Genomic DNA, 24,182 nt, shown 5'->3' with positions numbered 1-24,182 from the left:
AGTAATTGTGTGTGTGTGTGTGTGTGTGTGTGTGTGTGTATATCACATCTTTATCCATTCATCAGTTGATATCCATTCATCAGTCGATGGACATTTGTGCTCTTTCCATAATTTGGTTATTGTTGATAATGCTACTATAAACATCGGGTTTCATGGACCCCTTCAAATCAGTGCTTTTGTATCCTTTGGGTAAATATCTAGTAGCGTAATTGCTGGATCATAGGGTAGTTCTATTTTTAACTCTCTGCGGAACCTCCATACTATTTTCCAGAGTAGCTGCACCGGTTTGCATTCCCACCAACAGTGCAAGAAGTTCCCCTTTCTCTGCATCTTTGCCAATCTGTTGTTTCCTGTGTTGTTAATTTTAGCCATTCTGACAGGTGTGGGTGGTATCTCATTGTAGTTTTGATACATATTTCCCTGATGGTAGGTAATGTTGAGCATGTTTTCATGTGTTAGCCATCTGTCTTCTTTGGAAAAATGTCTATTCAAATCTTCTGCCTTCTTCTTAACTGGATTATTTTTTTGGGTGTTGAATTCATAAGTTCTTTTTTTTTTAAGACTTTATTTATTTGACAGAGACAGTGTGCGAGCCACAAGCAGGGGGAGTGGCAGGCAGAGGCAGAGGGAGAGGGAGAAGCAGTCCTCCCCACTGAGGAGGGAGCCCGATGTGGGGCTCAATCCCAGGACCCTGGGATCATTACCTGAGCCGAAGGCAGATGCTTAACCAATTGAGCCACCCAGGCGCCCTGAATTCTAAGTTCTTTATAGATTTTTGGATACTAACCCTTTGTCAGATAAGTCATTTGCAAATACTTCCTCCCATTCCAAAGGTTGTCTTTTAGTTTTGTTGATTGTTTCTTTCACTGTGCAGAAGTCCCAATAGTTCATTTTGCTTTTGTTTCCTTTGCCTGCGGAAATGTGTCTAGTAAGAAGTTGCTTATAGCTGATGTCCAAGATGTTGCTGCCTGTGTTCTCTTGAGATTTTGATGGTTTCCTGTCTCACATTTAGATCTTTCATCCATTTTGAATTTATTTTTGTGTTTGGGGTAAGAAAGCAGTCCAGTTTCATTCTTTTGCATATTGCTGTCCAGTTTTCCCAACACTATTTGTTGAAGAGATTTTTTTTCCATTGGGTAGTCTTTCCTGCTTTGTTAAGATTAGTTGATCATATAGTTGTGGGTCCATTTCTGGGTTTTCTATTCTGTTCCACTGATCTGTATGTCTGTTTTGTGCCAGTACCGTACTGTCTTGATCACTACAGCTTTGTAATATAGCTTGAAATTCAGAGTCCCGATGCCTCCAGTTCTGTTTTTCTTTTTCAAGATTGCTTTGGCTATTCAGGGTCTTTTCTGGTTCCATACAAATTTTAGGATTGTTTATTCTAGCTCTGTGAAAAATGCTGGTGGTATTTTGATAGGGATTGCATTAAATGTGTAGCTTGCTTTGGGTAGTATAGATGTTTTAACAATATCTGTTCTTCCAATCCATGAGCATGGAATGTTTTTCCATTTCTTTGTGTCATCTTTTATCAGGGTTCTATAATTTTTGGTGTACAGATCTTTTAGCTCTTTGGTTAGGTTTATACCTAGGTATCTTATGGATTTTGGTGCAGTTGTAAATGGGAGTGATTCCTTGATTTATCCTTTCTGCTTCTTCATTATTGTACAGAAATGTGTTGCAACATTGATTTTTTTATCCTGCTACTTTACTGAATTTGTGTATCAGTTCTAGCAGATTTTTTTGGTGGAGTCTTTCGGGTTTTCTACATAGGGTATCATGTCATCCGCAAATAGTGAAAGTTTGACTTCTTCCTTGCCAATTCGGATGCCTTTTAATTTCTTTTAGTTGTCTGCTGAGGCTAGGACTTCCAGTATTATGTTAAATAACAATGGTGAGAGTGGACATCCCCGTCTTGTTCCTGACTGTAGAGGAAAAGCTCTCAGGTTTCCCCCATTGAGGGTGATATTAGTTGTCAGTCTTTCATATATGGCTTTTAGGATGTTGAGGTATCTTCCCTCTATCTCTCCTTTGTTGAGAATTTTTATTAAGAATGGATGCTGTACTTTGTCAAATGCTTCTTCTGTGTCTACTGAGAGGATCATATGGTTCTTTTCTTTTATTAATGTGGTGTATCATGTTGATTGATTTGCAAATATTGAACCACCCTTGCAACCCAGGTATAAATCCCACTTGATCATGGGAATGACTCTTTTAATGTACTGTGGGATTTGATTTGCTGGTATTTTGTTGAGAATTTTTGCATCCATGCTCATCAGGGATATTGACCTGTAGTTCTGTTTTTTAGTGGAGTCTTTGGTTTTGAAATCAGGGTAATGCTGGCCTCATAGAATGAGTTTGGAAATTTTCATTCCATTTCTATTTTTTGGAATAGTTTGAGAAGAATAGGCATTAACTTTCTAAATGTTTGGTAGTGGCACCTGGGTGGCTCAGTCGGTAAAGTATCTGCCTTCAGCTCAGGTCATGGTCCTGGGGTCCTGGGATTGAGCCCCACATGGGGCTCCCTTCTCAGCAGGGAGCCTGCTTCTCCCTCTCTCTCTGCAGCTCACCCTGCTTATGCTTGCTCTCTCTGTCTGTCAAATAAATAATAAAATCTTAAAAAAAAAAAACTAAGTGGATATAATTATATCCAGTAATTATAATAAAAAGAAAGGTTTGGTAGAATTCCCCTGGAAGCCATCTGGCCCTGGACTTTTGTTTGTTGGGAGAGTTTTGATTACTGCTTCAATTTCTTTGCAGGTTATGGGTCTGTTCAAGTTTTCTATTCCTGTTTCAGATTTGGTAGTTTATATGTTAGGAATTTATTCATTTCTTCCAGATTGCCCAATTTGTTGGCGTATAATTTTTCATAATACTCTCATAATTGTATTTCTGTGGTGTTGGTTATGATCTAGCCTCTCTCATTTGTGATTTTGTTTATTTGGGTCCTTTTTCTTTTCTTTTTGATAAGTCTGGCTAGGAAGTGATCAATTTTATTAATTCCTTCAAAGAACCTGCTCCTGGCTTCATTGATCTGTTCTACTGCTCTTTTTGTTTCTCTATCATTTCTTTCTTTTCCTTTTTTAGAGAGATAGAGAGGGAGAGACAGCATGAGTGGAGGGGAGGGGCAGAGGGAAAGGGAGAGGGAGAATCCTAAGCAGATTCCACACCCAGCATGGAGCCTGACTCAGGGCTCAGTCTCAAGACCCTGAGATCATGCATGACCTGAGCTGAAATCAAGAGTTGGATGCTTAACCAACTGAGCCACCCAGGCACCTCTATACCATTTATTTCTGCTCTAATCTTTATTATTTCCTTTCTTCTGCTGGCTTTAGGCTTCACTTGGCCATTCTTTTTCTAACTCCTTTACATGTGAAGTTAGGTTGTATATTTGAGATTTTTCTTGCTTTTTGTGGTAGGCCTATATTGCTATATACTTCCCTCTTATGACCACTTTTGCTGCATCTCTAAGGTTTTGGACCATCTTGTTTTCATTTGTTTCCATGTATTTTTTTTTTTTAATTTCTTCTTTAATTTCCTGGTTAACCCATTCATGCTTTAGTAGGATGTTCCTTAACTTCCATGTATTGTGATCTTTCCACATTTTTTCTTGTGGTCTTGTAGTTGACTTCTTCCAGTTTTATAGCATTGTGGTCAGATAATATGCATGGTATGATCTCAGTCTTTTTGTACTTGTTGAGGCCTGATTTGTGACCCAGTATGGGATCTGTTCTGGAGAATGTCTCATGTGCACTTGAAAGGAATGTGTATTCTGCTGCTTTAGGTTGGAATGTTCTGAGTATATCTGTTAAGTCCATCTGGTCCAGTGTTCGTTCATTCAAGCCGTCGTTTCTCTGTTGCTTTTCTGCTTGAATGATCTGTCCATTGCTGTGAGTGGGGTGTTAAAGTCCCCTACTATTATTGTGTTATTATCAATGAGTTTTTTTTTTATGTTTGTTACTAATTGCTTTATACATTTGGGTGCTCCCAAGTTGGGAGCATAAATATTTACAATAGTTAGATCTTCTTGTTAGATAGACCCCTTAATTATGATATAGTGCCCTTCTTCATCTCTTCTTATAGTCTTTGGTTTAAAATCTAGTTGCCTGATATAAGTATGGCTACTCTGGCTCTTTTTTGACATCTATTTGCATGGTAAATCGTTCTCCATCCCTTCACTTTGAATTTGCAGGGGTCTTTAGGTCTAAAATGAGTCTCTTATAGGCAGCATATAGATGGGTCTTGTTTTTTTCCATTCTGATGCCCTGTGTCTTGATTGGAACATTTATTCCATTTACATTCAGAGTGGTTATTGATAGATATGAATTTAGTGCCATTTTATTACCTGTTAAATTGTTGTTTCTGAAGATTTTCTCTCTTCCTTTCTAGTCTTTGTTGCTTTTGGTCTTTTTTCCCCACTCAAAGAGTCCCCTTTAATATTTCTTGTGGGGCTGGTGGAGTGGTCACAAACTCCTTTAGTTTTTATTTGTCCTGGGAACTCTTTATATTTCCTTGTACTCTGAGTGACAACCTTGCTGGATAAAGTATTCTTGGCTGCATATTTTTCCCATTCAGCATGTTGAATATATCATGCTATCCGCTTCTGACCTGACAAGTTTCTGTGGAGAGATCTGCTGGTAACCTTATTTGTCTTCCCTTAAAAGTTAGGGATTTCTTTTCCTTGCTGCTTTTAGGATTTTTCCCTTATCTCTGTATTTTGCATATTTTACTGTGATACTCTTGGTGTTGGCCTACTTTTGTTGATTTTGAGGGGAGTTCTCTGTGCCTCCTGTGTTTGGGTGTCTGTTTCCTTCCCCAGATTAGGGAAGTTTTCAGCTATAATTTGCTCAAATAAACCTTCTGCCCTGTCCTCCCTCTTTTCTTCTCTGGGACTCCTATGATAAGAATGTTATTGGGACTCCTGGGTGGCTCAGTTGGTTAAGCGTCCACCTTCAGCTCAGGTCTTGATCCTAGGATCCTGGGATCGAGTCCCACATCAGTCTCCTTGCTCCATAGAGAGCCTGCTTCTCCCTCTGCCTGCCACTCCCCCCTGCTTGTGCTCACACTTGTGTGCCCTCTCTCCCTCTCTCTAATAAATAAAATCTTAAAAAAAATGAATGTTTTTACACTTTATGGAATAGCTGAGTTCCCCAAGTCTACGTTTGTGATCAAATATTTTTCTTTCCCTCTTTTCTTCTTGATTTTCCATACTTTTAACTTTTTTTTTTTTTAAGATTTTACTTATTTATTTGACAGAGAGTGAGAGAACACAAGCAGGGGGGAGTGGCAGGCAGAGGGAGAGAGAGAAGGAGGTTCCCCGCTGAACAGGGAACCAGATGTTGGGCTTGATCCCAGAACCCTAGGATCATGACCTAAGCCAAAGGCAGATGCTCAACCAACTAAGTCACCCAGGCACCCCTAATTTTGTCTTCTTTATCACTTTTTCATTCCTCTGCTTCTTCCATCCTTGTGGTCATCATATCTATTTGGTTTTGTAGCTTAGTTATAGCATCTTTTATTCTAGCGTGACTAGTTTTTAGGTCTTTTATATCTGTGGTAAGGGACTCCCTGGTGTCTTCTATGCTTTTCTCAAGCCTTTATGCTTTTTTCAAGTCTTCTATGCTTTTCTCAAGTCTAAGGGACTCCCTGGTGTCTTCTGTGCTTTTCTCAATCCTTATGATTGTTGCTTTAAATACTGGATCAGGTTTAATACTTACATCTGTTTCAATTAGATCCCTAGCCATATCCTTTTCTTATTCTTTCTTTTGGGATGAATTCCTCCCATTTCAGTATTTTGCTAGGTCTCTATCTTCTTTAGTGTGTTAGGAAAGCCTGTTAGGTTTCCTGCTCCTGAGAGTAATGCTTTATTAAGAAGGGATCATATACTGTCCAGGGCTTAGTGCTTAAACAAGTGTTTCTGGTATATGCTGTGTGCACTCTGCTGCTGTGTTTTGGCTGCTCTTTCCCTTAGGTCGGTCCTCTGCAGAGTTTCTTCTTGCCTGCAGTGGGGAGTGTTTGAACCTTGGCCAGAGTGTGGCAGGTCTTAACTAGGTGTGCTCTGGTCTGCTTGTTAAAAGAGGCCTGATACTATTTCCACTAGAACTGAAGCTTTGCAGCTCTCTATGGTCAACAGACTTGCTGTATGCTGGTCTTCTGGGGGAGGAGCCTGATGCTCTGGTTCTCAGGCACACTTGCCCTAGTAAAGAAGAACCTGCAGAGTACAGGGGGGCGGGGCCTGGTGTAAGGTGCTCAGACCTTCAATGTTGGCTCTGTGCTGCTCACTGAAGTCAATTTGTGCTGATGGGTGGGAGACAAAAATGGCTCCAGCCCTCTCCCTCATCCATCGAGAGGGGAGTTCACCCCTGCTGCTGTCCGGGAAGCCCTCACAGAAGAGTGAACAATCTCCCTTTGTGTGTTCCATGCGGTCCTCAGATCCCAGCCTTCACCCTGTCTGTCTGGGCTGCCTCCCTCCTGGCAGTGCAGGACTCCTATGTTCTATCCAAAGCAGGCCGCCCAAATTTTAAAAACTCTGACCTTTAGGGACCTGGTGTGAGGGGTGGACCTGTGCTGCTCCTTTTGCCGTGCTGGGACTGTTGCAAGTTTGTCCCAGAAGGGCAGTTGTACCAAAATGCAGGAGTTTGGAGTTTGGAGTAAAGTGCTGCAAAGAGCAGATGTCCATGTTAGCCACCCTCAGCAGGTGTCTCTGTGCCTACGCTGAGGTACGGGGGAGGGAATTGGTGCCTGCCAGCTCTTTTGTCCCCAGAAAGGCAATGTCACCTCTCCCAAGTGCAGTCAAGAAGGGGGAGACATCTCTTCTAGTGCAGCCCAGGGGATCCTCAGATTGCACTCTCCACTTCCAGGCCTCTGCCCTCCTCCCCAGGTGCACCACAGTGCCAACCAAGCTCCATACCAACCAGAGTGTGGATTTCTGAAACTCCAGTCTTTGAGCTCTGCTGGTTGTAAAAACTCAACATTATCAGCCCCTGTCATTTTCCCAGTCAGTGGTTTTGGGGAAGTCTTTTTCTTATGTTATCCTCTGTTCACTGTTCCCTCTCTCCTCTCTCTCTCTCTCTCTCTCAGTCTCTCCCTTTTCCCCTGTCCCCCTGTTTCTGTGATCACGGCTCCCTCCCCTCCACAGTACCCATGAATCTTCCCCCACAAATCATGTCTCCACACGTCCTACCTTCCAGAGTGTGGTCTCTTCTCTCCCTCTAGTTGTGCAGTTTATTCTCTCAGTCCTCCGATCGATTTCTTGGTGTTTAGAATGATTTGATATTTATCTAGTTGTGTTCAAGGGATGAGGCAAGCATAGGGACCTCCTACTACTTCACCGTCTTAACCCCTATTCTTCTAGTCTTCTTAAAAAAATACATTTTCTTACAAATACTGCAATACACCCTATTTTTTCCCTACCAATACTAAAATATTAATTTTAAAAGTAAAATTTATTGTGTACTGAATGTTATTTCTTTGGAAAAAACATTTTGCCTTTCTATGGAGAGCTGTTATCATGAAATCTTAAAAAATTCAATTACTTAGTACACAGATTACCTCCATCCTTATGTTTCATTCAAAATACAGGGGTTGCCTTCTGCCAAAATAGAGTATGTAAAATAAACATAGTTCCACCAAGGATTTTTCCCAGTGTGGACTTTCTGAAGAAATAGTCTCCTTGGCTTTCTTCATAACTGCCCCAGTCTTTGGTGTGATCTTAGCCCCCTGAAAATTTCTAGTCTCAGAATTTTCTTTCTTCTAACTCTGTAGGTCCTCTAGACAGCAATGGTGTTTGGACTTAAAGAGGATAACTTTTATCTCACTTCTAGTAAAAAATAGTGTTACATAAAATAAGAAACACTCCAGCATAATGGCTAGGTAAATTATGCTCTACCTACTTGATATTGTTATATTGTACTCATAAACAAATTTTGCTGTTTATGGGATATTGTAATTCTCAAATATGTTGGACTATATAATCCATAACGAACATTTTGTAGAGCCTAGTATTCAGTGCAATTGTTTAAGTAAATGTTTTGTTCTAAATATGAGAAAGTTTTTTTATAAAATATGAAATTACATTAGATAAAAGCCATTTTTAGTTATAGTGGGATTCATTAGGTAAGTTACTTAGTATGATAATAATAATGTGTAAAATATGTTATTTGTAGGATAATGAACTAACACCTAATAGAGGGAAGACATTTAGCCAATATCTAACATATAGTAAGATCTCAAATGTTAGGTGTTAGTAGCACTTATTCATATCAGAAGTGAAATATGATATATGTACTAACACATAGTACGTTAATAAAGCTTAGTCTTTTAGAAATAGTTATATCCAAATAGTTTGTTTTTAGTAGCCTTCCTGTTCAATTTCTGGCTCCACAACTTGTTAAATTTCTTTATCTGCAAAATGTGGGTAGTATCTACTTTGTGGAGTAATTGTTAAAATTAAGTGAAGTGTAATACATTCAACAGGCCCAGAGTAATGTTTGGCACAATACATTAGCTATTTCTTCATTGCCAAATGTTTTGAAGTAGGCTCACTGGTGTTCTGATGGTGCCTTACCCTGTTGGGTTTTTTTGTTTTGTTCTGTTTTTAATTTTTAAAAAACCAAGAAAATAATTTTGCATTTTCACTGGTATAAATTTATAAATCTGTTAATACCCTCTCTGCTGGGGAAAAGAGACAGACACAGGTTCCCCAAACTTTTGTCTTCTTCAGACACTTCTTTTAAGGCCAGACATCTTTTCAAAGCAGGCAAAGCTTTTCAATATATGATCTTTGGGATAGTGGTTTATTACTGCTCACTTTGCCACCCTAAAAATGTGATTTATTGATTGGCCAAACGCATGGTATATACTTAGCTCAATATTTGTTTTTATTTTAGAAGATAAAATACTTGGAAATATTAATACTTGAAATGACTACTCATTGTAAGATTGAATACCAATTTATGAATTATAGAGAAAATTTATAAAGACTAATAGAGTGATTTTTTTTTCTATCTTTGTTTTTAGTTGGTAGATAAACTTAATACCAATACTGAAATGGAAGAAGTAATGAATGATTACAACATGGTAAGAAAATTTATAAGCATGAGCAATAAACTTACATAGATCATATCCTCCAGTACAAAGCATTTATAATCTAGAAATAGTTTGATAAAACCTTACACACCTTACAGATATGTATTATTCTGATCCTAAATACTGTTATTACAGTTGAGTTCCCTCAGTTGCTTTTCCGGGGCTTGAACTCACAACCCCAAGATCAAGAGTTGCATGCTCTACTGAGCCAGCAAGGCGCCCTTTCAGTTGCTCTTTTTAAATTTCTTCCTCTTGGTCAGATCTCTCTAGTGGATTCTTTAGTGTCTTTCTACAAGGCTAGGTTGAACTGGTCTCACACAGCATTAGTTAGGGAGTCTCATCTATATTTCCTTGTATATAAATTAGTTTAGAATACTTTTGGTTTAATATTTGCACAAATGGAGCTGAGTACTCACTGGAAATACAATGCCACCTTTACAAAGTTTTATAAGTAAGAGAGAAAATTGAATAGTTACCATATGATGCTGGATATAATACTACCTTTTGATTGATAAATGAGAATCTGTGTTCAATGTTCTTAGATTCCTTGGTAGAAAACAAAATATTAGTAGCTAACTTGTTTTGATTACAAATATTTGGAAGAAAGTAACATACATAGAGCCTATAGTTTATATAACTTATAATTTATACAACTTTTATATAGCTTATGATATAGCTTATAACTTACACAGTCAGACTATTCTGTGAAAGCATAGAATTTATAAAATGACTTTTTTCTAAATTGGGGTTCTAAAAACATAATTTGGTGAAATTAGTCTTAATTTTAGAACACAGGAGAATTTCCAATTTAAAAATATACTTTTAATGCCACATGTAAAATGTGGAAACTTCTTTATGAGTTCTGTCAGTTGTTTGGGATAGAACCAAATTCTAAGCTGAATATGCACAGGTAGAGTAAAGTAGGAGTACTCAGGTAAAATTCTTTTTAAGGATAAAACTTGTGTTTGGTCTAAAATCAACATATTACTAATCAACTGTTGACCACCCAATAAATTTTAGAAATTCTATTTACATAAATTGAGTTTATACTGGATTATTCGATAGATCACTAAAGAATAGTGAATATTTTTGGTGTGAGATTACAGTGCCTGTGAAAAAGACTTCCTTTTTTGGGGGTTGTAGTTTGTTAAGTGAAATAAATACTATATATTTTTTAAAAACTTTGCATGTGGCATTAGGATTATTATAATAATCTCTCAATTAGTTCATGACCAGAATAACTTTTAAAGAAGTAGTTCAGTTTAATGGTAATTTTTTATCACTAACTTCTCTGTTAACTCTTCATTCAGCTTAAAGCTCAAAATGATCAAGAAACACAAAGTATGGATATCATATTTACTGAAAGACAAGTGTAAGTACAATCCATTTAGAAATCAAACATTTTTAAGGAGCTGAATTAGGTAGTCTAACTTTGAAGTCATTTATTTCCTTACAAATTTTCTCAGTTTTTCCTTGCATTTTTTTTTTTTTTTAAGTAGGCTCCACATCCAGTGTGGAGCCCAGTGCAGACCAAAACTCATGACCATGAGATCAAACCTTGAACTGAGATCAAGAGCTGGATGCTCAACTGACTGAGTCACCTAGGCACCCCTTCCCTTGCATTTTATTTTAAAAAGCTGAATATTTGCAATACAAATTTTATTATTTAAACATGTTATTTTCATTGATCATTAAGTATCCAAATCCTGGATAAATAAAATTACTACATAGATTAGATAAATAAAATTTCTATTTCAAGTAGTTTAAAATCTAAGATGGATAAGAACATCTTCATCTCTGCCATTTACAATTTTAACCTGGGCTTTTTAACTAGTTTGAATTAGGAGATTCAAGGCCCAGTCTAATAAAATGTACATTATTAGTGAGCTGTTTACATTATTTCATTATTCAATTATTAATTTCTAATTGATAGTTATAGTAATGCATATATGTGTATACATCTTTTTATATAACATGGTTAAAGACCCAATAGCAAATAATTTTGACTTTGGTAATAAGTGGCAGTGTGGCAGTGACAAAGGCCTACAAAGGTAATAGGTAGATGTGATGTAGTTGTCTTAGTCCATTTGGGCTGCTAAAACAATATACCATAAACTGGGTAACTTATAAACAATAGGAATTTATTGCTCACAGTTCTAGAGGCTGTGCAGTCCAGGCTCAAGGCACCAACATGGTCCCATTCTGGTGAGGTCCCTCTTCCTGTTCATACCAGGCATCTTCTTGCTGTATACTCCCATGGTAGAAGGGGGTCTGTGGGATCTCTTTTTATAAGGGCACTAATCCTATTCGTGAGGGCTCCACCCTCACTACCTAATCACTTCCCAAAGATTGCACCTACTAATACCATTACCTTTGGGGGCTGGGATTGCAACACAAATTTTGAAGGACATAAATATTCAGATAATAACAGTAGTTAACAGAATTATCTTCATTGATTGGGGGCCTTAATTAAATATTGTCTAAGGCAATGCAAACATAAAATATAAGCTATTTTGTATACACCCACCCCATACATATTTTGTCTCAGAATTTTATCAGTCTTAATCTCTGAGAGCAAGGATAATAATTAATCAAAATTACTTAAATTCTGTAACACCAAATATACTGTTCTGTTACTTATGCATATAACGTAAATATTTGATGAAGAATAGGATGTTAACATGTAATGGTAAAACACTTGAAAGATAAATGCAATTTTTTTGTTGATTACAAACAAAGGAACCTCTTTTTCCCTTATCTATCATTTGATACTGCTGTAAAGTGCTGCCTTAAAAATTATAAATACTGGAAGTCCTTCCCATTTACAAAGAAAATTACATATTCATGGTGACCAAGCTCTTACTTGAAAACTTTCTTTTTTACTGTTCTGATTTTGAACCATTTAACAAATATTTATCATTTACCATACATAAAATAACTCCCCTAGGTACCTAAAAAGTAAATAATGAACTGTAGTCCATTGAACACCTAACAGAGTTTAGAACATTAAGGTCCTCATTTATTTCATCTGCAGTTATATAATATTCAGGTCAGATTTATAAATATTATATGTGTATGTATTATATATATTTCATCCAGAATGATAACTCACAGATTATAAATTTAAGACTGTCTTAGACTTTTAAGTCTATTTGGTTCATTTAGTTAAGGAAAAAGTTCTTAAAATCTGGTGGTTTGTCCTGAAATGTCAGCAGTTTCTTAATGTCTGTAGTTTGTAATTGAGGCTGAGTGTATTTGGTTCTCCTGACCCTTCTAAGCAGAAAATTGAATTAAGAACAGAAGTTATCTTCATGAAGTTTACTTTTATATGCAGTAGGTGAATAGATTTCATGCGTTAATCAGATGGCCAACATCTCAGTAACACAAAGGATCTACCTTGGCTACTCCCTTGGCTATTCAAAGGGAGCTGGTAATGGCATACCTTGAGAAGGCAGGTCCAAAAAACTTCATTCTTTTCTCTTTTAGTATGGCCATTTAGTGTGGTATGACTAAACCATCTGGTTTATTATGGAACATCTATTCATAATAAGTTAGTTATAGTGTAGAGCCTTTAACATATTACTGTAACATTATACTTGGTTTTAATTCAATTTCATATGCCAGCATTCAGTTATTAGAGGCTCAAGAAATTAGATGTAGTCTTTGCTCATTCATAATTATATTTCACTTTACTACATTTTTCAAATATTAATATTTGCCTCTTAAATTAGGAAATGATATTTTGGTAAAATAATTATTTAGAAAAAGCATTTCATTTCCATAATTATCTCACTTTTATAATCAAGATTTAGAACAATAAAGTAAAATTGATATTGTCTAGTAAGAAATATTACATGTAAAACATTTATATCCTTTATTGAAAACATGTTTCTATAAACACAAGCAAATATGCATTATAAATGAGTCAGTTCTATTTCACAGGGTATATATCATCCTAAACAGTTTTTATTTCCCTCAGTAGACATTTGAACTGAATTTACTATTGATATGACCTTTAAAATGACCATTTTGCAGAATATAACATACATATACATTATTCTTAGACTCTTTTTTCTGAGAAACTATCAAGTACATGTGCATTTTAAAAACCTTATTATAAAAAAATTTGAACATACAAAAAAATAAGTGTTATTATATCATCTCCCAGCTCCATCTCCCAGTTCCATCAGCTCATATCCATTCCTCCTCCATATAGACATGTAGGTACTACTCCCCTGTATGATGATGAAGAAAATCTAAAACATCATATTATTTCATCCATAAATGTATTTTATTATAGTGTTTTAGAGATACTCTTTTCTCTAAAGGATATAAATACAGTTAATTTTCACTCCTCTGCAGGGTAAAAATAATGGATTTCATTACAATTTTTAACGCCACTGTTTGCATTGTTAAAATTTTGATTACAGCCAATTGATTATAAGGAATTAGTAAATAATTAACTTCAGACTCTTTCTGTAATAGTCTCAAGGTCATTGTTCAAACTGTTTTTGGATCATTATTGTGCTATGAACTCACTGTAGGCATACCTCAAAGAAAGGGTTTTGTTGTCCAGTAAGTTTGGAAAATTCTTAATACTTGGTTCTTGAAGAGCAGAGAGCACTTTAGCTTATTAGAATCTTGAATAAGTCCTATGGTAAAGACTCTTATTTCACTTTGTTTAAACTCAGTATTTCCTATAGTAATTCTCTAGTACTTTTACCATGTACTGTTTTTCCCCCTGTAAATACTTCTGATCATTTCCCTGGAAATTAATATTCTAGAAAACAATTTGGGAAACATTGCTATATCTGCAGGATCCCAAACATCTGTCCGTGGACCAACTGAAGATTCCTCAGCTTCAGCACAGACTCATTTGAATAGAACTCTCCCAAAGAGAGGCAGAAATACAGATTTTTATTTATTTTTATTTTTTTTTAAAGATTTTATTTTTTATTTATTTATTTGAGAGAGAATGAGAGATAGAGAGCACGAGAGGGAAGAGGGTCAGAGGGAGAAGCAGACTCCCCGCCGAGCAGGGAGCCCGACGCGGGACTCGACCCCGGGACTCCAGGATCACGACCCGAGCCGAAGGCAGTCGCCCAACCAACTGAGCCACCCAGGCGCCCAGAAATACAGATTTTTAAAAACAAGATTCGTGGAGACTTGTGATACCCACTTTGGAAGCTACCATACTATTCAGTTATGATGATCATGCATTATGGTGATGATCTTCCTTTATAACTGAAAGCAGTAGTAACCTTTTTTTTTTTTTAAGTCAGTAGTAACTTATTAGGGATTGTGCTTGGACATTGTACCTGTGCTTTAAGTTAGTACTAAATTTTCAGGAAATTTATTGTGCTAATTCAGGAAGCATTTAAAAAAATACTTTCCAATTCCATGAATTCATTCTGTGAGCATAAAATCAATCTTAGTGTGTTGTATGTTTAAGCGTTTTCACTTTGACAAATCCAAAACCTTTATTTTTTTTAAATTTTTTTCTAAAGATTTTATTTATTTGAGAGGGAGAGAGAGAGAGCACAAGCAGGGGGAGAACCAGAGTGGGAGGACAGGGACAAGCAGACTGCACTGAGCACGGAGCCCAACATTGGCCTGGATCCCGGGCTCCCCCAAGATCAAGACCTGAGCCTGAGCCAAAACTAAAGAGTCAGATATTCAGCTAACTGAGCCACCCAGGTGGCCCCCAAAACCTTTATTTTTTTACTGATTCTACTCAATAAAACTTTAATATAATTTAATATGTATTACATCAAATATCTGGGCTAATATTAAAATCAGTTCATTTTAATGAATAATTTACTTTAGGTCTTTTCCTTATTAGGATGTATGGTCTCCTGAATACTGCTGAAAATAGTAATGCTAGTAATGTCACTGTAAGCTACCAGAGGATGTCAATTACTATATTTGGACCTACTTGCTCAGTACCAATGAGAAAAACATGATTCTATGATATTCATTTGTCTTGCAATTAATATGAAAGTCTACTAGCCACAGTTTGGTATATCACATGCCTAATCTCCATTTATGTCTAAATTGTGAGTAAACCAGTAACATTTTTTTAAAAAATCAAGCATTTAAGAGAATTCATTTTCTTCATGTAATTCATGTGTATCTATATATTTGTCTTCAATAAACCCATCGTCATCTATCACAAATGAATGTAGTTGTTCAAATATTACTGTAGTTTCTTCAGAGTTTGTATCTGGGGCCTGTGAAGGAGAACTTGAATTTCCAGTAAAACCATCTTCATAGGCTTCTGCTTCATGCTCTTCCAGGTGGTGATGATTGTAACTAAGCAGAAAATTATACCATATTGGGCATTTCATAGCAACAAAAATGAGGAATGAAGTCATCAGTACAGTGACTACCACACCAACAAGAAAAGCCCAGCTTTTTCCAAGTTTATGTTCTTAATTGGAATACCGAGAGAGAAAGAGAGAGAGATTTTGTTAAATTGACAAAAATAAAATAATCATTAATCATATGTCCTAATAACTCCATAATATTGGTATTAGAAATAAACATTATAATTTTTTTTAAGCAAAAGTTACTAAAACCACAAGATATTTCAAAGTGTGCTGAAAAAATACCTTTTTTCCAAAATAACTACTTGTCTTTGCAGGTATTGTTTATCAATTCACCAAAGAACATTATTGATTTATACTTGTTAATAATTATGACTTAATTGGTCAAAACCAAGACTCAGAAAAGTTAAATAAGTTGCATAATGGCATTTGGATGGTAACTAGCAGAGCCTAGTTTGGAAACTTAGTATTTTGTAAATCTTTTGTTGAGATGAGGAATTGTTCTTTTACATTGTTTCTAGAAATTTAAAATTTAGAAAAATTAAAACTACTTCAGTTTATTTAGTATACTGCCTTCAGCAATATTAATATTAAAAACCAGTACATTACCTGAGTTTTTTAAGTTGTTCAAAGAGCTATTAAATGTTGAGTTGCTAATGGACTGAAAATGGTTATAAAGATCTTCATTTATAGGTGGAGGAAATTTTGAATAGCACTCAGCATTATAAGGTACTGTTTTGATACTGTAGTACATCAGGATATCTGGGTAGGTGCACGTGGTGATGTTCTCATTTTCTGGTAAATCAGAATAAGATTTATTATGGAAATAGGATTATTATAGTTAATAAATTATTATAGCTAACATTTTATAATTATTTTTACCTAGAATTTTTTAGTAGACCTGTCATTATTACAGATTATAAGAAACTCTTGTATTTGCCTAGCAACACAAGAAGGGAAAGATTCACCTTCTTGTTTATTAAGTTATTTTACAATATATATGGTTTAAATGCAGTATCTGTTTATTGTTTAGTTTGTGTTAGTAAAGATGTTATGATTAAGATTGTGATAAAAATTGATCTCGGGCAGAGCATGGTTTTCAGTTAAGAAAATAGGGCACCTGTTTTTACCTACTATCTGGCAAGATATCCTAAAAAAAGGAAATACTGAAAAAAAAATTACTCTTATGTATTTGTATTCAAACTTCAAACTTAACACTTGAAGTGACAGTATCATCTCACATATATAGAACATTTAAATTTCTTTTCTTCTCCTTTTTTTTTCCCTAAAAGGCAGAGGAAGAATATCTATTCAACAATTATTTTTCAGTGTTTCTTCCTGCTTCCCTTAAACAGGAATAGTTTCTTTTTCTTTAAAACATGAAATGAGAGACTTTCTTGGGGTGGGACAGGAAAAAATCAGTCACATTTTGGTTTTGATTAATTTAAATAATGTTAGCTTACCTAGTGTCACATTTGATGTGTTCAACCAGTTCTGCAAATTCAGTAGACTGCAAGAGCAGTTCCATGGATTTCCATATAAAATTATTAATTCCAGATGAAACAGTTGTGGTACATCAAAATAGCTTATGAAATTGCCTTGCAGATTCAGAAGTATCAGGTTTTTTAGAGGCACAAGTACATCAGGATTCAGTTGAAATATTTTGTTTTGACAGAGATGTAACTGTTTTAGTTTATTTAAGCCCATGAACGCACCCTGTTCAATTACGTGGATGGAGTTTCTACAGATATTTAAAATTTCTAGATTGGAGAGGTTACCAAAGCCATTATTATATAACATAGTGACATTGTTCTCAGTCAAATAGAGTTCAGTGAGTAAAAAATATGTTTGTAGAACCCTGGTGTCTGTAATATTCAAAGTAATTTGGTTGTAACTGAGATCAAGTATAGTAACATTTTTATTGATATCTGCTGGAATCAAAGAATAATTCTTTTTGGTGAAATTACATTTGACTTCCTAAAAAAAATTAGAAATGCATTAATTAGGAAAAATACTAACAGAATTTCCCACATTTTCATATTCAGGTAATTAGACATTGGCAGGAAATAGTTTTGTTTTGTTTTTAGGTGGGGGAGGGGGAGAGGGAGATCTCACAATCCTGTGATCATGACTTGAGCTAAAATCAAGAGTTGGATGCTTAACCGACTGAGCCACCCAGGCACCCCTGGAAGAAAATAGTTTTAGCAAAACATTACCTCTCTAATATTTTAATGTTATATTGTGAAAAAAGTAAAGCAAATACTTTTATTTCTTCATTGGGATGAAATACTGAAGATTAAGGAAATTCTGATACATGTACCTGAGCTAAGAGATTCTAGTTAATCATATAGGTATCTTCTGTTATTACATACTCATTACAGAAAGAATGTGGGTATAATTTCATTACCTATGTGGAAATACATGGCAAATAATTCTCTTAACTCATATTTGTACATGATTTATAATGAAATTACTTTAAAATTTGTTTTTAAAAATCAGAGCTACCAGCACTACACATAGGCTATTAAATAATTAAGAAATAATACTCAATATATAACTGTATATAGGGTTAACAACTCAAGGTTTGGTGTTTTAAAAGAAAATACTTATTTTTTTAAGTGATCTCTATAGCCAATGTGGGGCTTGAACTCATAACCCCAAGATCAAGAATCAGATGCTCTACTGACTAAACCAGCCAGGTGGCCCCAGAAAATATTTTATAACAGAAATTGAACCATTGGGGTGCCTGGGTGGCTCAGTCGTTAAGCGACTGCCTTCAACTCGGGTCATGATCCTGGAGTCCATGGGTCGAGTCCCGCTGCAGGCTCCCTGCTCGGCAGGGAGTCTGCTTCTCCCTCTGACCCTCCCCCTCTCATGTGCTCTCTCATTCTCTCTCTCTCTCTCAAATAAATAAAATATTTTAAAAAAATAAAATAAAAAAACAAAAGAAATTGAACCATTTATTGATTGAATTTAAGAGCCAGCCAACATGAATTGCTTTCCTTATGTGGCTATAGATCTAAAAAATAGTTCTTATTTTGACTGTTTTTGCAGTTCAAATATCCCTATAATAATAGTAATGCAACAACAATAATTTTCCTCATAAGTATGTGATTTTTAAAAAACCTTCCCTACATTTTAAAGAGTGGTGTTTAGGGGCGCCTGGCTGGCTTGGTCGATAGAATGTATGACTCTTGACCTCAGGGTCCTGAGTTTGAGCCCCATTTTGGGCACAGAGATTTCTTTAAAAAATAAATAAATAAAACATAAAAGAGTGGTATTTATATCCTGAAACTAATCTCAGATTTTATAGTGAAAATTTACAGACTTCTTTAACCAACTGTTAAAGAACTTAGTTTAAATAAAATGAAGACTGCTGTCAGATTAGAGTCTAGCTCACATATCACAGATTTTGAGTATATACAGCTAACCAATTAGTTTTGATAGCTTAGATTTTTTTTTTTTTGCTTTAATTGCCTTGGGATATTTTACTAAATGTACACAAAGTATGCCTTTGAAAATATTTTCACTACCTTGATTGTAAAAACTTACTGTTTGAGAAGACTGGCTTTCATCTGATAATAGCATAGAGAGGGGCCAAAACAAGATTGTGACGCATGTAGTTTTCATATTGCAGGCCTGATAGAAAAGAGAATATTTTCATCTCAATAGGAGAAGAACTTTAGAGAGTATTGAGGATATTTTGATTTCTCCTTTTCTCCTTTTAAATCCATTTTTTCTTAAAACATATGAAATGTGAAACACATACATGTTCCCACACCCTCCCTGCACTCTAATCTTAAAGTGGAAAGTCCCTGGCAAATGAAAGTGTTTTTCGAATGTCTCGTTAGTTCCTGGATCGATTGAAAAGAACTTTAAAACAAGTGAAGTGGTTGTATATTTAAAATTTTTAATATATGTGTATGAAAGAAAGTCAAGACTATATATTTAGGTGTATGTACATGTTTAAGTATATGCTTATGTAGCTATTTTTTGGTTTTTTATTTTTAGACATTGTCTATTGATATAATCTGTTGACTTAAAACTGTGGGAGATGAGAGCCTTCAGCTCTTTTTCAGACACTCCCTACCTTCATCTTCAATCCATTGAATTTATGCTTTCTATCTCTTCATTCTACAAACATAGTTACTTATAATTTTGGTCTTTTTCCATCTTGGAAATTTGTTTTTAAGTTAATGTCACTTTCAGAATGCTCTGTGATTAGCATATTTCAGAATAAAAAGATCTTATAAATTTGATTAGATGAAACCTTTTTTTTCCCAAAAGAAAATTAATTACTTTATATTACATTATAAATGTATTTGGAAAAGACTTTTTGACCACATCTCAGGTTTATATTTCTAAGGTGGATCATAGGAAGATATAATTATATTTTCTGCTCTTTCATCCCGTATTAAAGAAAGATTTTTGTAGATTAACAAACCTAAATATGGTTTGTTTGTTTTAAATTCACCAGCAACCATCAAACCTATAAATATATGGGATCTTACCTTTACTTTTTTCTTTTCTCTGAGACTTGTGTGCTAAGGAATCTACTGTTTCTTCTAGACCATTAAAAAAAATATGTCATATGTTGCATTACACTATGCTTTAACCTTTGTACCCAACGAACACGTGATTTAAAAAAAAAAAGCCAGCCTTTCTTAGCAAAAGATTGACTAGAAGAATAATTTCTTAGTCATCTTTGACTTTTTTAGCATAACAAGTTAAATGCTTTGCTTAACCTTTGTGTTTCTTAATTACTCTTGAAAAGTGTAAATATTAGCAAATTTACTTTGCAAGTTAAAGTATATAATATTAAAAAATGCATACTTGGGAAGATATATTGCTAAAGTGATTTAAAGTTAGTCTTAAAGGTATTTCGTGTTTAGAAAGATTCAAGTTGAAAAGATAGCCCCCGAGTTTTGAATTCCGGTTTCAAGTTTGTTTACTCATTTTTATGACACTGTCATTGGTGGATTTACTGCCAAGTTATAATAGGAGCAAGTGCTCAAAGCATCAAAAGACCTAACGCTGGCCATATTGTGGCCCTCAAAAAATGAGTTACGTTCCTTGTGCTGCAGCTTCCCCTCTGTAAAATGGAATACTGTATAACCCTAGGCAAAAACGTGGTTAAGATTCATTGTTGATAGTGAATAATCATGGAGTTCAGAATGAGTTAGTTCCAAAAGATTAACTCCCATGAGCCTCAGTATCCTTAATCTATGAAACAAAAAGATTGAAATTGATGACCTTGCCTGCTTGACAGTTCTGTGAGCCCATAAACCCATGTAAATTCAGCAGCAAACACGTTTGTTACACGATTGTAATTGAAGTTCAAAGAGAAGATATCACTCCTTGTCAATAGACAAAAATAAATAGAAATTCCAGGTTGTTTGTCTGATTTTGTTCATCTTTTATTGGGTTATTATGAGATGTTGTTTAGGAAAATTTCTGAGTTTAGATTGTTTTATTCTGGCAGTGTAAAAAAATGTGTGGGGAATATGTGAATCTGTAGGGCTTAGAGAGTGATTGTGAAAACTATTAGTTGATAACTACATGTGAAAGATTAAATAGTAGAATACTATTTTGAAACTCAAAAATTTTGATATTTAGACTAAACATTTATCTTCAATTAGTCTTTTTAGTCTTGAAGTATTTACATGATAACTAGCATCTTTTTTTTTTTCAAAATTCTAGAGAATTTTTTTACAATTCTAGAGAAAAATTCTATCCTATTGATAATTGACCTTGCTTAGTAATAAGTGGCACATCACTGGTATTTCTTATGATTATATGATAAAGATGGTTATTGCTTATAATTAATGACTTTCTTTTATATGGTTATACTTGTGATACTCGTGTTACGTTTTTGGAGACACTAACTTATTTTGCACCGCTAAAATATAGTTGATAAGTTTTGGAATACCAATTTTAATTAAAGTAGTAGGTAAGCAAAATATATTATTAATCTAAAGTTACGATTTTTTTTTTTTTATCAAATTGAACTGTAGGTCTCCCTACTCTCAGATCAGTCAGAGCTGTGTTACTTTATATCATTTACATGGTGAACTACAATACAAGATTTCATTTGGTCAAAGAATCTGTAGCTAAAAGATGTTTGAAAAATCACTATTCTAAAATTGTCTTATTTGTCTTGAGGGTATGACAGAGTTGTAAATACATCCTCATATGTGCAAGGCTTTAGGGATTTTTCTGTGATAATCTTTGTGTTTTCTTATAAGAAAGTAAAATGAGTAGTAAGGAAATAGAAGGATTTGGGGATTGAGAAGAGAAAGATGTAAAATAAGTCTGTGCTGATGGGGAGTTTTTTTTTTTTTTGGAAGTGTAAGGGATTTTCATATTGTCTTAATTTTTAACTGAAGTATAGTTGACACATAATGTTAATTTAAGTTTCAGGTGTACAATGTAGTGATTCAACAGTTCCATATGTTATGCAATGTTCGCCACAAGTTACCATTATCATACAGCACTATTACAATACTGTTGACTATATTACTTATGCTGTACTTTTTTTTTTAAAGATTTTATTTATTTATTTGAGAGAGAGAGAGAAAGCACATGAGATGGGAGGAGGGTCAGAGGGAGAAGCAGACTCCCTGCCAAGCAGGGAGCCCCATGCGGGACTCGATCCACGGACTCCAGGATCATGACCTGAGCCGAAGGCAGTCGCTCAACCAACTGAGCCACCCAGGCGCCCTATGCTGTACTTTTCATCCCTGAGACTTACTCATTCCATAACTAGAAACCTGTACCTCCCACTCCCCTTCACCCATTTTTGCCCATGCCCCACCCTCTTCCCTCTGGCAACCACCAGTTTGTTCTCCAAATAGAATTTTTTGTATATCTATAAGGATTACAAACTATGTTGAATAACTTTACCCTATTTAGTTGGGACTATGACCTCAGTAAAATTAATTGATGTTATTCCCCTCAATGTAGTAAGAGGAATATTGGATACTTTTGATTTCAGGAAGGAAAAACAAATTAGAAGTGTAGAAGAAGAAGTTGAACAGGAAAAACAAGCAGCAGATGGCATTATCAAAAACATGTCTCCTGAAAAACAAGTCAAGTACATAGAAATGAAAACCACAAATGAGAAATTGTTGCAGGTAATACTAATCACTACTTCGTCCAGCATATAGCAGTCTTGCTACTATATGGTCTGAAGATGGACAGCATTGACATCCCTGAGAACTTGACTAGACTTGCTGATCAGAATCTTAATTTAACAAGGTCCCCAGATACTTCATATGGACGGACATTTAAATTTTGAGAAGCACTAATCTAGAAAACATCATTTTCTTATGCTGCATGATGACTAAGTCTTACTGTATTATTTGTTCATTTCTATGCATCTTTCACTTTTGCATGTCATCCAGATACATGAAAACACTTGGGGTTTTTTTAATGAACTGTTAATAGAAATAATAAAAAACCTCATATACCAGAGCCATAGGGATATTTACTTTCTTTTTTTCCTACCTAATAAGCAGCACATCTTTTACTTTGTCCTTGATTTGAACAGCTCTTCCCTCCTGATCATAGTGTTTAAGCAATTTGGGAGCCTGCTGAGGGGTTATTGAGAATTCTTCCAACATTCAGGCATGGTAGTGACTCAGATTTGCAAGTTAGTACCCTTACATACCCAGATAACCCTTAACTAAACAGTAAGCAGAGAATTAGTCCCCAAAAATGCCAAAAGTGAATGTAGTTCTGGTTTCTCAGATATAACTTTATTGACAATTTAACATAACTATTTTAGTCAGGATTTATAAGATACAATGAAACACTGAAGAAAGAGTATTATAGAAATGCCAAAATACCATCAAAATATAGTTAATCTTGCCCAGTGGTTTTTGAATAATAATCAGCTTAAAAGTCTTGTCCCTAGGAGTGAGCCATGTAAATTACTATATGTCTTGGCCCTAAAAGAAATTAGGCAAAAGATATGGAAACATGGTTTTAAAAAATCAAAGTTAACTTTAAACAATAACATCATTAATTTGAGGGCTTCTGATATTTAATATTTTCGAAACACAGTGATGATTCACTGTGAAAAGGTCTGGCTACCTTTGACAAGCTCAAAGTATTTCTTTAAAAGTAGATCATGGTAATGTTTTTAGGAATAATGAAAGAAATTGGCAAAGATAGAAATAATGTTAATAAATTCTAGTCAATAGCAAGATGAGAGTCAAATATGTTTATAACGTTTACTTTGTCACATCCATGTTTGAAATGCTAAGAAACAGATATTCTAAATATAACTTGTATATATATTTACTTTTTTCCTTTTTCTTAGGAGTTAGACACACTTCAGCAACAACTAGATTCACTGACCATGAAAAAAGAGAGCTTGGAAGCTGTAAGTATAAAATCAAATAAGGGTTCTTATATTACTCAGCTACAAAAGATAATTCAGCTAAATAAAAGGAACTCATTCAAGTATGTATTTATTTTAGTAGTTTACTACGAGGAGTATAATTTTTTTCTCATTCAGCACCACAAATATCCTACTTTGGTAAGAAATTAGATTCAGTTACTGAGTACCTACTGTGTGCAAAATCATCCTGCCTTGCTGAGGCATGCAAAATCTAATGGTAATTTAAAGACATAAACAAGAAATTCAAAAGAAGTGAAGAGGGAGAGAGATCAGTTCATCACTTTAAAGATGTAAATGCTTGCTATTTGTTATTTATTTACTTAAAGCAGTTTTAATTTAAAAAAACATGTTTATGGTAAAAAAAA

General features: G+C 34.9%; 2 protein-coding genes across 2 annotated transcripts in view; one reads left to right on the top strand and one right to left on the bottom strand.

Moving 5' to 3' along the window:
- Positions 1-24,182, top strand: part of IFT74 (intraflagellar transport 74) — an 86,104-nt gene that overhangs the window by 10,548 nt on the left and 51,374 nt on the right. The window contains exons 7-10 of the mRNA XM_025853011.2: positions 9,019-9,078; positions 10,398-10,459; positions 22,408-22,546; positions 23,737-23,799. Of these exons, the coding sequence (XP_025708796.1) occupies positions 9,019-9,078; positions 10,398-10,459; positions 22,408-22,546; positions 23,737-23,799 (324 nt within the window). The remainder of the gene's footprint in view (positions 1-9,018; positions 9,079-10,397; positions 10,460-22,407; positions 22,547-23,736; positions 23,800-24,182) is intronic.
- LRRC19 (leucine rich repeat containing 19) lies at positions 12,966-19,978 on the bottom strand. Its single transcript, XM_025852878.2, has 5 exons — positions 19,925-19,978; positions 18,966-19,052; positions 16,877-17,390; positions 16,023-16,208; positions 12,966-15,517 (listed from the first exon to the last, which is right to left on the bottom strand). Exons 2-5 carry the CDS (start codon positions 19,041-19,043, stop codon positions 15,183-15,185), a joined length of 1,113 nt encoding a protein of 370 aa, XP_025708663.2. The 5' UTR covers positions 19,044-19,052; positions 19,925-19,978; the 3' UTR covers positions 12,966-15,182.

This window comes from Callorhinus ursinus, unplaced genomic scaffold, assembly GCF_003265705.2.
Source record: "Callorhinus ursinus isolate GAN/ISIS: 27379988/994484 unplaced genomic scaffold, GSC_fseal_2.0 scaffold42, whole genome shotgun sequence".
Lineage (NCBI taxonomy): Eukaryota > Metazoa > Chordata > Mammalia > Carnivora > Otariidae > Callorhinus > Callorhinus ursinus.
This window is presented reverse-complemented; position numbering and strand designations above follow the sequence as displayed.

Excerpts from the sequence above, each read along its gene's own strand:
- LRRC19 (XM_025852878.2), bottom strand. The coding sequence starts at position 19,043 with ATGAAAACTACATGCGTCACAATCTTGTTTTGGCCCCTCTCTATGCTA. Across the intron at positions 17,391-18,965 it reads AAAGCCAGTCTTCTCAAACA|GAAGTCAAATGTAATTTCAC; the intron begins GTAAGTTTTTAC and ends AATTTTTTTTAG. Across the intron at positions 16,209-16,876 it reads CACATCAAATGTGACACTAG|AAAATGAGAACATCACCACG; the intron begins GTAAGCTAACAT and ends CTGATTTACCAG.